Source organism: Andrena cerasifolii, chromosome 2, assembly GCF_050908995.1.
Source record: "Andrena cerasifolii isolate SP2316 chromosome 2, iyAndCera1_principal, whole genome shotgun sequence".
NCBI classification, from domain to species: Eukaryota; Metazoa; Arthropoda; class Insecta; order Hymenoptera; family Andrenidae; genus Andrena; species Andrena cerasifolii.
The window spans coordinates 16,770,061-16,781,275 of record NC_135119.1 but is presented as its reverse complement, the minus strand read 5'-3'; the positions used below and the strand labels follow the sequence as shown (position 1 = coordinate 16,781,275).

Here is an 11,215-nt window from a genome sequence, read left to right as displayed (position 1 = left end):
GTGATCCTTTCATATTGGCGTGTTGTACGATCGCCCAGGGATGAAAGATAACCAGGTGATTATAAAATGGATGTTAAAGAATCGACGACCTTGTGGGATGCCTGGCGGAGACACGACGATTCGGCTTTGTTTACGCCACCAAGCGAGCGACTCTAGCGTTATCAACGGGAAACCGGTTTGACGTTGGATTTAGTCGGTTTGCGATATCGACTGCCGCTGGGGGAGTTCAAGAAGGCAACTCACGATTACCAGCGCCGTTGGGCGTCGAACCGTTCTCAGCCAGTTACCCAACATTTTTGATTATTCCTGCTACGTATGCACGTGACAGCCGGTGATAAATATCTCGCAGAAAAAGAATCTAACGAAACATTACTACTCTGGGATAATTGTATCTACCCCTTCTCAGTTGTATCCATCCCCTGCGAGTCAATTAATTTCTTTTCTCTACGGTTTAACGTACATCGACGAGAACGCGATCAGATCCTGTTAATTCTAATCACTCGCGTTCCTTTTAATTTCTCGTATGTACGCAGCCGTATTTATTCGTCGAGCTATCCTTATTTATCCAATATAATCATTTATTAATTTACTAAATACAAGTACTTCTTTTAGTTTCGTGTTTCTCGCGTGCAAACGATGCCTGCAAGGAATAACGGTCTCTTCTTTTCCGTACACGGACAAGGGTACAATCGTTATTTTGGTTTAACGAATCACTCGGTAATGATTCCACATAGAAGAACGAATTTTCGGGGGATGTAATTGGAACGTAACATAGCCGTATGTACGTTGGATTCGTGGTGGACGTAGACTGCGCGCGATTGGTCGTGGTAGACGATTTTCTAACTTATGATTAGTCGGGCGTTTTGGTATGTCTGAAAGTAATGATTCTCATAGAGTTGCTCGAATACTTAATAAAGAAGTCATCTATTATTTAGTATTATTATTACTATTGTTATTATTATTAGCGGTAACCTTGCCGAAGATTGAAGAGTTTTGTACATAATGTACAGAAGATGTATAAAACTGTCCTTTTTCGCACCATGCACCGCGAAAATTCGATTTAGTAAATAACAGCCGCTTGTGGTGCACACGGTATCGTAAACGTACGTGATCGCTTGTCTTATTCAATAAATTGACAAGTAATCATTATTATTATAAACAACTGTCCTCTTTCGTCTCATCATTCACTCGTGGTATTTTCCACACGCGGAAATATACAACATAAATGATCTGTCACCACGAATGATCGACACAGCATCGAGAAGATATATATATATACACACATGTATAATATGTATATATATATATACGTTCCCCTATTTTTCTCCGAAGTATTAAAATATAAAATAATTGGTCGTTATTCCTAATGAGAATATAAAATCAGATATAACGTACATTCGCAACTTTGCCACTTCAATGATAAACAATTGCTATATAACATCGGTACAATCAAATGAGAAACTAAGGCGTAAAATTCATTCACCTAATACATAATGATCGGGAAAATACGAGCATCTTTGGAATCAATCCTTGCAAATAACGCAACACGTTTGCAAAGGGCCGATCGCTCAAAGATTGTGTCGATCACGGGACAACGTGGATTTACACTGTACGCAATAATTAATATCTGTCATCGAGATGATTATAGACAATTTTAATTATTTTACTCTGATTATATTCAGTCCCGTTCACCCCTTTCCTCGGCACGTTCTTCCGCCCTCGCTTTCATTCTAGTAATAAATGCCTGACCTTTGCTCTTCCTGAAGTTCTCATATGGATCGTTTAAATTGATACCGACGCCTTTATACTGATCGTTCTTATCCCTAATTTCACCCCCCGAAATAGGGGCTTCAATACCCTGTTCATTGGCACCCAGCCCCGCACCACTCCAACCCATCTTCTTGAGCAACTGGTGACCTTTATTACTTTCGTCGATACTAATTTCTTGCGGCACCTTACTGTAAGTCGACCCACTGCAACGAATAGAAATTCATAAAAATCGAGTCGTCTATCGACTTGCGACGCGATCATTGATACTCACAGGAAACTAGGCGGTGTCGGGCTTCGATCTTGCCTGTCAATTCTCCTATCGGGGCTGCGATCCTTGTTGCTATTCCTCCTCCTCCTGCTCCTGTTATTATGATTACTATTACGGCTATTGCGTCTGTGATTGGCAGCGGGAGACCTGGATCTGCTCCTACCCCTCGATCTAGAGCGCGACCTACTCCGCGATTTGCTTCGATATCGTTTCTTCGGCGGACTAGGGCTTTTCGACCTTGGCCTCAAAATCGGTGACGGTGATTTCGACTTTTGCCTTATGCCAGCTGTTATGTCCTCATCCTTCCGCTTACGCGCGGCATTCTTCGCTTTATAATACTCGTATAAACCTAATTTCTCCCACCCATCGCTGGAACATATCAAACGACATATTTGTATTCGTTATAATAGAGATTTGAATTTTCATTACGTCACGAACGTAATTTATAATCCTACCTGTCGCGCGGCGAGTCGTGATTTGGCGGTGCATAGAATGCTTCCACAGCTGCTACTAGCCGGTCACTCGGAGGAGCTGGTGGTGGAAGCCTAATAGCGTCTGGATCTAGGGGTTTATACTCTGCGTCTTCCAACTTGATCAGAGGTACCATCAGACCAGCAGGAAGCTCATAATAAGGCATACTGGGCATTAAATCTTCGACCGAGGGCTCGTGTATAACTGGTGGTGGGCCAAATCCAGGAGGAGGTTTCGAAAAATCTGGTAACGGAACGTTTGTGAATGGTGGAGGATCGTTTGCAGCAGGTACACCCCATCCAGGCGGCGGTTGACTGAAATTTACATCTGTGCTTATCGCTGCAGGGGGTCCGGAATGACTAGGTGGCAGAGACATGTTCTGCTGATTCTATAAAAATATTATTCATCGTTAATACTCGCGGAGGATATCGATGTAAAATGTAGAAGAACGATTAATTTACCAATTGTGGCGGTGGCGGGGCTTTTAATTGCTGATCTATCGCCATTTTTTGCTGCTCAATATTTTGAATTTGTCTTAAAGCATGAGTAACGAACGCTTGATGTTGTGCTTGATAATTATCAAAGGTCTGTTTCGTGGATGTAGTGATGGGTGTAATTGCACTGGCATGCTGAGCAACCAGATTAGCCTGATATTCGGACCAAGATGAACTTGGCTGTTTCAATTGATCTATAATCCCTTCATCAAAGTAATTATTTTTTGACTCCCACAAACTTAACAGTTTATTTAATTTATTAAGTTGCTCTTCTGATGCGGCTAGTGAAGTGTTACAGAACATGGGTACAACAACACTTTCCATTGCCTTGCGAAGATCCATAGATTTCTTTCTTGCACTAAAGAAGTTTACAGTTAAATATCGGGCATTAAAACAACGGGTGTCGTTAAATTGAAATTCGAATGGCAGGTTTTCGCGTTCATTGCAGCGAAAGATATATCTGAATGTGAACTATTTGTGGAGGTATATCCAATTCTCAAAGATACGCAACTCTTACAAATGTTTCGAATTTTAAATATGAATAATGGCGGGCATGTGTTCCACGAGCGATCTGTAACGAAGTATCCATACTTACCAATGATGCAAGACATCATTGACCAAATAGATAATGTGAAGTTTATGACTAAAATTTGCCGCCGTGATTACTCTGAAAGAAGGTATTGAAAGAATGAACTGACTCGCTTCTAAATCCGTACTACTAAAGCGTACGAGCTACGTACTTTTTCAGCAAGTGATCCGCAACAACTTGATTACTCTGCGGAGTAACTGAGTTCTGGAGTATCCAGGCTTTCCCGGCACTTATGCTATCCTTCGTGCAGCTATCGATAATGGGCTGTAAGACCGCGTCGAATGCAGCGAGATCCGTGTTCGTGTTTTGCGCGCTGTTTTGCAAAGCTGTTTCCTGGGCTTGTCTCACAGCATCCTCAACCCTTCCTTGTTGCTGAGCCATCAATGCAGCATGTTGCGCAGCCAGATTCTGTTCCGATTGTCTCACTTGTTCCTGTAGCGTAGTCTGCTGCGATTGAAGGTTTGCTAGCTCATTCTGAAGCCATCCAGGAGGTCCGCCAATGTTAACCGGTTGCGTAACTCCAGCAATAGGTGGGTTCACACCTCCCATAGCACCAGGTACAGGTCCAATCGGCGGTGCTGCATTTCCCGGCCCTCCAATTTGTCCGGGTACACCAGGAATAACCGGGCCACCCTGACCTCCCACCGGTCCAATCCCAACAACTGGGTTCAATCCATTGTTCTGGGTATTTAGGCTCGACGCAAGATTGACGTTATTCAGTGGCTGCGCGACCGTAGCGGCTGTTTGCTGCTGCTGCGAAACGTTTAAACGTGGGTCTGCATTTTGCATTGGATTTATTCCTTTTTGCTTTAAAACTGTAAACGAATGACGGTGGATTATTGTAAGATGTTTGATTCCTTCAATGGATATTGAAAAAGTATACAAATAGTCCAATTTCTGTTGACTCTTATCTTCTACCAGTGCATAATAAAATTCTTGGCATTTATGAGAGAAGTATATCGAAAATTTCAGTAAGTCTTTTGGGAGCACTATACTCTTTCCCTGTTTTATATATTTATATACGTATACATATATTTATTATTTTTATTTATTTTTTTTACAGTACTAGGGTATTACAGGGTATACAGTTATTGTAGGTAGGTTATAGTTCCCACATAGATTCAAGCAATATATCGACAATGCAGTCCGTATTAGACAAGCTCCAGTAAGAATCTTAAAACTACTTCTTCTTAAAATCACCATTGCCAAGAAATAGAATACGTCTTTAGCTAAAGCATTCTGCTTAATAAATAGCAATCCCAAAATCTTGAAACGAAGTGCTCATATTCGATGAATAATAGTTTTGTACGTTCGCTATGACGAATTCAGACCCTTTCACCCGTATCTCTTTTTTCAAAGTCATTCCTTTTGTTCGTTGAATAAAGCATGGCCATTATGCTTCTCAATTGTTGTAGCTGTTAAGGGGCTGTATCCCACTTACTGGCTTGCTCTGTAGTCACTTTGTACTGATAGTAGTTGAAGTGCTCTCCACCGAACAGGAAACCAAACTTTGGGTTGTCCTTCTGCTTGTTTTTCGTCATCTGCTCGAACTCTGGTCCATTGCGAGCCACAAACTGTGCCAGCTTGTCTATGATGTTCCGTAACTCTGTATCTGGGTATTATACCAAAATTCAATGGAATTAGTATCGCGACCAAAGAATTCTGGATTACTTATGGAATAATTAGAATATAAATGGCAATATTTTAAATACAGTACTGAAATAGGATCTCTTATTTTTAAAGTACGCAGTCCTAAATCAGCCCATCGTAACCTGAAATATTCAATCTGTTTTGAAAGTTATCACTTTGCGAATATATTTACAAACATCCGTCTGAGGATAGTTGAATTCAGCGATCGAACAATTTTTTACAGGGATTGAAAACACACGGGAGTTTGAACACATCGATTCTGATACAGTTCAAGTATTCCTCCAATATGATTATAATATCAGTTCCATACAGAATGAATTTCATTCAACATATCCGTGTTAAAGATCTATATAACAAGCCTCTCTAAAGCAGTTATAGGTAATGTAGAAATAATTCTGACACTTATTCGCTTTCATTGCTGCCCTAATTTTTCCTCTTTATAATTATAATTCAAGTAGTATTACAAACTCAACACAACTCGCAAATACTTTAAAGAAAACCTTCGTATCGTATCAAACAATCCGTGATCCTCCTTAACAGTCCCACAAAATCCATCCACGTATCACTTTACGACAGTGATGTCTTTAACAGTTTAAATCCTTGTAGAATTCAATGCTCCGACTAATACTCGAATCAATGGAACATCAATAAGAGAACCGATACTGGAACCGACAAGGCACCTCGAGCAGAACCGATACGTGCAAGAACTTTTTCTGCGCATAACAGTTACAACTATTTCTGCCCTCCGTTACTGTTTCATCGAGAACCTCTGTACAAGAATTTTCAATGCCCATTTGTGCGATAGTTTCAATCCCTGGTTTCTAATGGTAGCCTAACGTGTTACACAGGTTTACATAACCTACTATCTAGAATCTATTCTTTTTTTCTTCGTCACATATACGTCGTTACTTGCGTCGCGTGGAAACTTACGGATCCTCACCTCTAACTAACTAAAACGCTAAAGCGATGGATCATACTTATTGCGGTTAATAAAACGAAAAGACGGAACGTTAATATGCTCGTTCGGAGTGGGAATGTGCAAGACCGCGCTTGGCCGGATCGCCAGAGATCACAACACTCTTTTCCTACCTGCAGGTGCCTGGTCCATTATCGTGATTAGTCTTTTACTTTCACACTGAATTCGATCACGTTCGTTTCTTGTTCTCTTGTTCACAATTTTACGTACACGATCGAGGCTCGGCTCTGGGAGACATTATTTCTTCGCAGTGAACACGAACACGACAACGCTAGACGTCGCCATTAATTTCGGAAGGTTCATGTTTCCCGGCACTGCCACCAGGGCCGCTGGCACGCCGACTTATCACATGCGGAAATTCACAATCCCTCCATTTCCACTCGTTTTTCATTCACGTTAAAGAGGTACTGCTCCCTTGTCAATATCCCATACAGTGTTTCTATTTCTTTCGATTCCGCTTGCAATTCCTCCGAATTACGAATATCCACGGTGGCTTATTTCCCACGCAATACTCGATTCTCGATACGCGCAATCATTTCTACGGTTTTGTCGCGTAAACGTGTTTACTGCAAATGTGTTTCTCGTATGGAGAAAACAATATTCCGAACGTCCTGCCTAATGGTTAATGGCTTCTTGTATCTAGTGTTAATTGTTTATGGTGAATTGTTGTGTAATTGTAACATTGCGGATCATTCTGTTCCTCGAATCTGATTTCACTACTTAACCTATTAATTGTCATATCTGTCACATAGGGCTGCCATCCGTCCGAGTTCCCACGGATTTGTCCTCTTTTTTTTTTAGGGCGTCCGGGGACGTCCGGTGGGATTTTCTGTGGTAATCTGGGTTTTTCGATGCCGCTCGTTCAAAAAGTCATAAATATTTTATCTTCATTTCTTGATTACGGGTTAATTTAAGACAATTCGACGCTGAGCGGATAAGGCTGGTCGATGCATCGTGGGTCTGTTTGCGGTGCAACGGCTACGGCGTACGACCACGTTACGGCCGCGTTACATTCTGTGCAAAATATATGACCGTACAATCAATAACAGTCTTGATTTTCATTGACTCAGCTTTTTCTTACATTATAGTTTATGTATAATTTAGAGAAATTTTTGTATTACGATATCATACCTGATACAAGAAATAGTTAAAGGTGTCTGGGTTTCAAGTGGAAATGTCTTGGGTTTTAACGCTCCCTGTCCTAGATTACTGATTTTACGGATGGCAGCTCTACTGTCACATACTCTAATATAGTTACGCTGATATTATGCTGATATGTCCGATATTAATCTTTGCTGCCGTTAGTTGAATAAATTCCAGAGATGCCGGTAGCCGACGTGAAGTCCAGCTGGGCCGATGAAGTAGAGGAGGAGGGAGGAGCGTTGCCTCCGCCTTCGGAAACTTATGAAAATGGATTTAAGATACTCACCGAATACAAATACAATCAGGATAACAAGAAAATCAAGGTGGTCCGCACTTATAAGATCGAGAGACGCATTGTTTCTAAGATGATTGCCGCGCGCAAGAACTGGGGAAAGTTCGGAGATTCTGCGGACGACAGGCCTGGTCCGAATCCTGCTACTACGGTCGGCGGCGAGGATGTTTTCATGCAGTTCATTTCCAGCAAGGAAGAAGAGAACAAGGTCGAAGAAGATAACCTTGATAAATTGAAGAGTATGGGAGATAAGGGCGTAGTGAAATGTCGTAACTGTAACGGAGATCATTGGACGACAAAGTGTCCTTACAAAGACACGGTTCTCGCCGGAGGTAAGTCCCATCGATCGATGTGCGGAGAAATCTTTTTCGTCCGCTCGATTCTACGCACTTTAATTTTCAGGGAAAGTACCGGACGATAAAAAACCACTCGCTAATGCCGCTGCTCCTAGTACGATGACAGAATTGAAGCCACAAGGCAGCAAGTATATACCGCCTGGTATGCGAGACGGAGGCAACAAACGTGGAGATTCCATGCAGATGCAGAGGCGCGATGATATTACCACTATTCGTATTTCCAATTTATCGGAGAGTACTACAGACGCGGATCTAGATGAGCTTGTCAAGCCGTTTGGATCTGTTCTCAAGTTTTACCTCCCTAAAGACAAGCAGACTAATCTCTGCAAGGGTTTCGCATACGTACACTTCAAATACAGAATGGAGGCGGCGAAGGCCATTGCCATGCTGAATGGTTACGGTTACGATCATCTGATCTTGAATGTGGACTGGTCGAAGCCACAGGCGCAAAGCAATTAAAGTAATTCTGGTTATGCGAATCCCACGGTGTATAGAAATGTGGGGGTGGTCTGTATAACTATTTCCCCGTTGCGACACCAGGAGCAAAATAAGAAATTAGCGCCTTCCGAAGTAAAAGCTCGGACAGTGGTATACGCTGAAAAGAATGCGAATGGTATTAAAGTGATTTTTTAAATTATATTTGACCAACTCGCGGAGCAGATGTTCTGCTCCTGGTGTTACAATTTAACGATAGTTAATTCATGGCTATCCCCAATTCGCTATTGTAAAGGAGAAGAAACTGGCAATGTTTGCGATCCTAGTATCTTTTCAATTGGAAATAAATCATGTACAATGACATTCTGCGTTTATTTATTAACAATTCCTAATAACAGAAGATTTCCTTGGGTATCTTTTGCACAAGGAATCATACAACGTTAATAAAACCTGTATGTAACAAATAACGTTGAAGAAAACTAACCAAAGCTTACAGCTTATAACACTTGGAGAAAATTATATGCAACTTGTCCGTTAAGGCTGATTCAGACGCGTCGAGTAATTTAGTCGAGTAGCGAGTAATTTTTCGTGTGTGAACACTAAAATTTAGTCAAGTAGTTTCGCAAAACACTGGTAAATTACTAAATTACTCGCTACTCGACTAAATTACTCCACGTGTCTGTTCCGGCCTTAAGATCTGCAAGAGATTCGAAGTTAAGCTTCCATTCGACGGTTTTACGTTAAAACATTATACTCAACAAATACGTTAAATACATTTATCTGCTTTTTTTTTCCATTGAACTTAAAATAATACAGCGTCGCAATAAATACGAGTATCGCGGTTCTATGATAGACGCGGTACAATTGTCATTGCGAACAAGAGAACAGAGGAATTACGATAGAAATACACGCCTCGGAGCGTGGCTACACATATGCATAAAGTAAATCGGTAGAAAAGTAACAACAGGCGTTCTTCATTACCCGCGCGTTAAAAACTACGGATTAATACTACGCTGCCTAAGTACTTCGAAATGGTAACTCTAATCAACAACCTTACGCTGCTCAACGGAGCCTAACGAATATTATACAGATAGCAAAAGAACGCGCATGAACTTTTCGTCTCGGTAAAACAATGTCACCTTAAAATATAATCAACAATACAACTGTATTTCTTCTCTTTGCGCACGCGCGCGCGCGCCATCTGGAGAGTTTTTTTTTCTGCCGGAGAACATTGTCAATATTTATTGTCGATTCCTGTAAAGTCATCACAATTAAACGTGCTCTTCCCAAACAGCCTTTCCTCAATTTCTAAACGCAATTATACAAAATTTAAAATCCCCATGACGCGCCGCTCGGTTTCATTGGCCCTCCTTATTTACAGTACTCGGTCGAGCATTCTCTCTTATAAAAAGACTTATTATAATGTTAGTGGATGCACCGTGCGAACCGTGCGATTCAAGTTGTTTACGAAGACGAGGACCCCCGTCGAGCATTTCCGAGAAAGATCTCTCGTTTCAAGCACGCTCGTGCCTCAACGGTGAATCCCCGATCAGTTCCGTCCATCTAGCACCCGCCACTGACACCGCCATCTGGCGGATTCCGCCGAGAACCCCGCGGTGATCCATCGAGGTCCACGCGTGATCAATCTTATACGCACGAAGGACGAGTCTCGGGCGAGCAGGGTCGTCGTTTCCAGCGGAAGCTCTGAAGGCTCGCGCGATCGCAAGTGTTCCTCTTCGAAAGGTCGAAGAACAAGTTTGGCCTGTGCCAGCCTTCTTCAACGTCTCCGATCGATCCTCGGCCATTGTTTACCAGACGGCGCACTTCTTCTCGGGGTTCATCTTCGAGGCGAGAGGGCAATTGAAGTCCTTGGAGAACTCGTTCATGTTCGAGAGCGGCCCCAGGACGCGGAACTTGCCGGGGCTGTGGAATCCGGTGGTGATGCGGAGCTTCATCGCCTCCGGCCTGTACTTGCTGCACCAGGTGTTCGCGGCGCTGATCCAGAACAATTGCTCGGGCGTGTAAGGGAGGCCCGGCAAACTTTGCTCCGGCTGGTTCCGCCTCACCCACTCTTTGTACGCCAAGTAGGCCTCCTTTATCCCGCCGTTGTCGGCGATGTTCTCGCCCTGAGTGTTTATCCCGTTCAACTGAAACAGAAGCGGGAGCATTTTCAGAACGATCGTTTTGCTGACTCGCGAAGATGCTGAGACGAGTTTGAAGACACTTGGAGACGTTTTAGACGAAGGGGGGAACAGCTCCGAGGGTGGAGCACATTGAACCCAAGGAACAGAAGTTTAGGACCAAGGGATGTAAAGCGTAAAGTGGAAAATTATTTCCTTGAGAGTAGTTTAATCGCTCAACGTGGAGCTAAAGGGTGGTCTAGACTCTGGGTTTGAGCTCTGTCTGTGGGGGTAAGGAAAAATTTCGACTCGAATGAGAATGGAGGACTAAACTAAACGGTGAAGGGTGTTCCTTACGTTCAAGCCGACATCTTCCACGGTGTAGTTGCCGTACTGGTGAATGATACACTCAGCTCTGTCGATATATTTCTCCTTCGTCTGGGGCGCCCACCAATCGATGAGGTTTCCATGCTTATCGAATTGCCTGCCCTGGTCGTCGAAGCCGTGCGTTATTTCGTGGCCAATGACGAACCCGATGGCGCCGTAATTCATGTACCTCGGTCGATCGTTGCTGAAGAAAGCGCCTTGGAGAATGCCCGCGGGGAATTCTGTGAAAGCATGTTACGTAAACGCCGCTTATTCTTCCAAGTT

The 11,215-nt window shown here is 42.8% G+C and overlaps 3 protein-coding genes across 8 annotated transcripts in view; 1 reads left to right on the top strand and 2 right to left on the bottom strand.

Moving 5' to 3' along the window:
* Positions 1-538: 538 nt before the first annotated feature.
* On the bottom strand, positions 539-6,474 carry Scaf6 (SR-related CTD associated factor 6). 3 transcript variants are annotated; one of them, XM_076806796.1, is made up of 8 exons: positions 6,332-6,474; positions 5,034-5,204; positions 3,744-4,407; positions 3,599-3,670; positions 2,971-3,361; positions 2,494-2,897; positions 2,042-2,407; positions 539-1,973 (listed from the first exon to the last, which is right to left on the bottom strand). In XM_076806796.1, the coding sequence occupies exons 1-8, from the start codon at positions 6,348-6,350 to the stop codon at positions 1,679-1,681; spliced, it is 2,382 nt and encodes a 793-aa protein (XP_076662911.1). In that variant the 5' UTR covers positions 6,351-6,474; the 3' UTR covers positions 539-1,678. The 3 variants fall into 3 exon arrangements, with proteins under 3 accessions (XP_076662911.1, XP_076662912.1, XP_076662913.1); XM_076806797.1 differs by lacking the exon at positions 6,332-6,474 and adding an exon at positions 6,183-6,311; XM_076806798.1 differs by lacking the exon at positions 6,332-6,474 and having other exon boundaries at positions 3,744-4,345; positions 5,034-5,171.
* Positions 6,475-6,487: 13 nt separating this feature from the next.
* Eif3g1 (eukaryotic translation initiation factor 3 subunit g1) lies at positions 6,488-8,807 on the top strand. Its single transcript, XM_076806838.1, has 3 exons — positions 6,488-6,622; positions 7,524-7,985; positions 8,056-8,807. Exons 2-3 carry the CDS (start codon positions 7,541-7,543, stop codon positions 8,466-8,468), a joined length of 858 nt encoding a protein of 285 aa, XP_076662953.1. The 5' UTR covers positions 6,488-6,622; positions 7,524-7,540; the 3' UTR covers positions 8,469-8,807.
* The window catches only part of Nep2 (M13 family metallopeptidase neprilysin 2), a 56,373-nt gene continuing 53,955 nt past the window's right edge, over positions 8,798-11,215 (bottom strand). For all 4 annotated transcript variants that reach the window (XM_076806803.1, XM_076806799.1, XM_076806801.1 and 1 more), the window contains exons 9-10: positions 10,922-11,172; positions 8,798-10,591 (exon numbers count right to left, since the gene is read on the bottom strand). In XM_076806803.1, the coding sequence (XP_076662918.1) occupies positions 10,253-10,591; positions 10,922-11,172 (590 nt within the window). In that variant the 3' untranslated portion in view covers positions 8,798-10,252. The remainder of the gene's footprint in view (positions 10,592-10,921; positions 11,173-11,215) is intronic.

Coding starts and splice junctions, on each gene's coding strand:
- Scaf6 (XM_076806796.1), bottom strand. Junction 4,408..5,033: donor AGTGACTACAGAGCAAGCCA/GTAAGTGGGATA, acceptor ATTCGTTTACAG/TTTTAAAGCAAAAAGGAATA. Junction 1,974..2,041: donor CCGACACCGCCTAGTTTCCT/GTGAGTATCAAT, acceptor TATTCGTTGCAG/TGGGTCGACTTACAGTAAGG.
- Eif3g1 (XM_076806838.1), top strand. CDS start 7,541: ATGCCGGTAGCCGACGTGAAGTCCAGCTGGGCCGATGAAGTAGAGGAG. Junction 7,986..8,055: donor AGACACGGTTCTCGCCGGAG/GTAAGTCCCATC, acceptor TTTAATTTTCAG/GGAAAGTACCGGACGATAAA.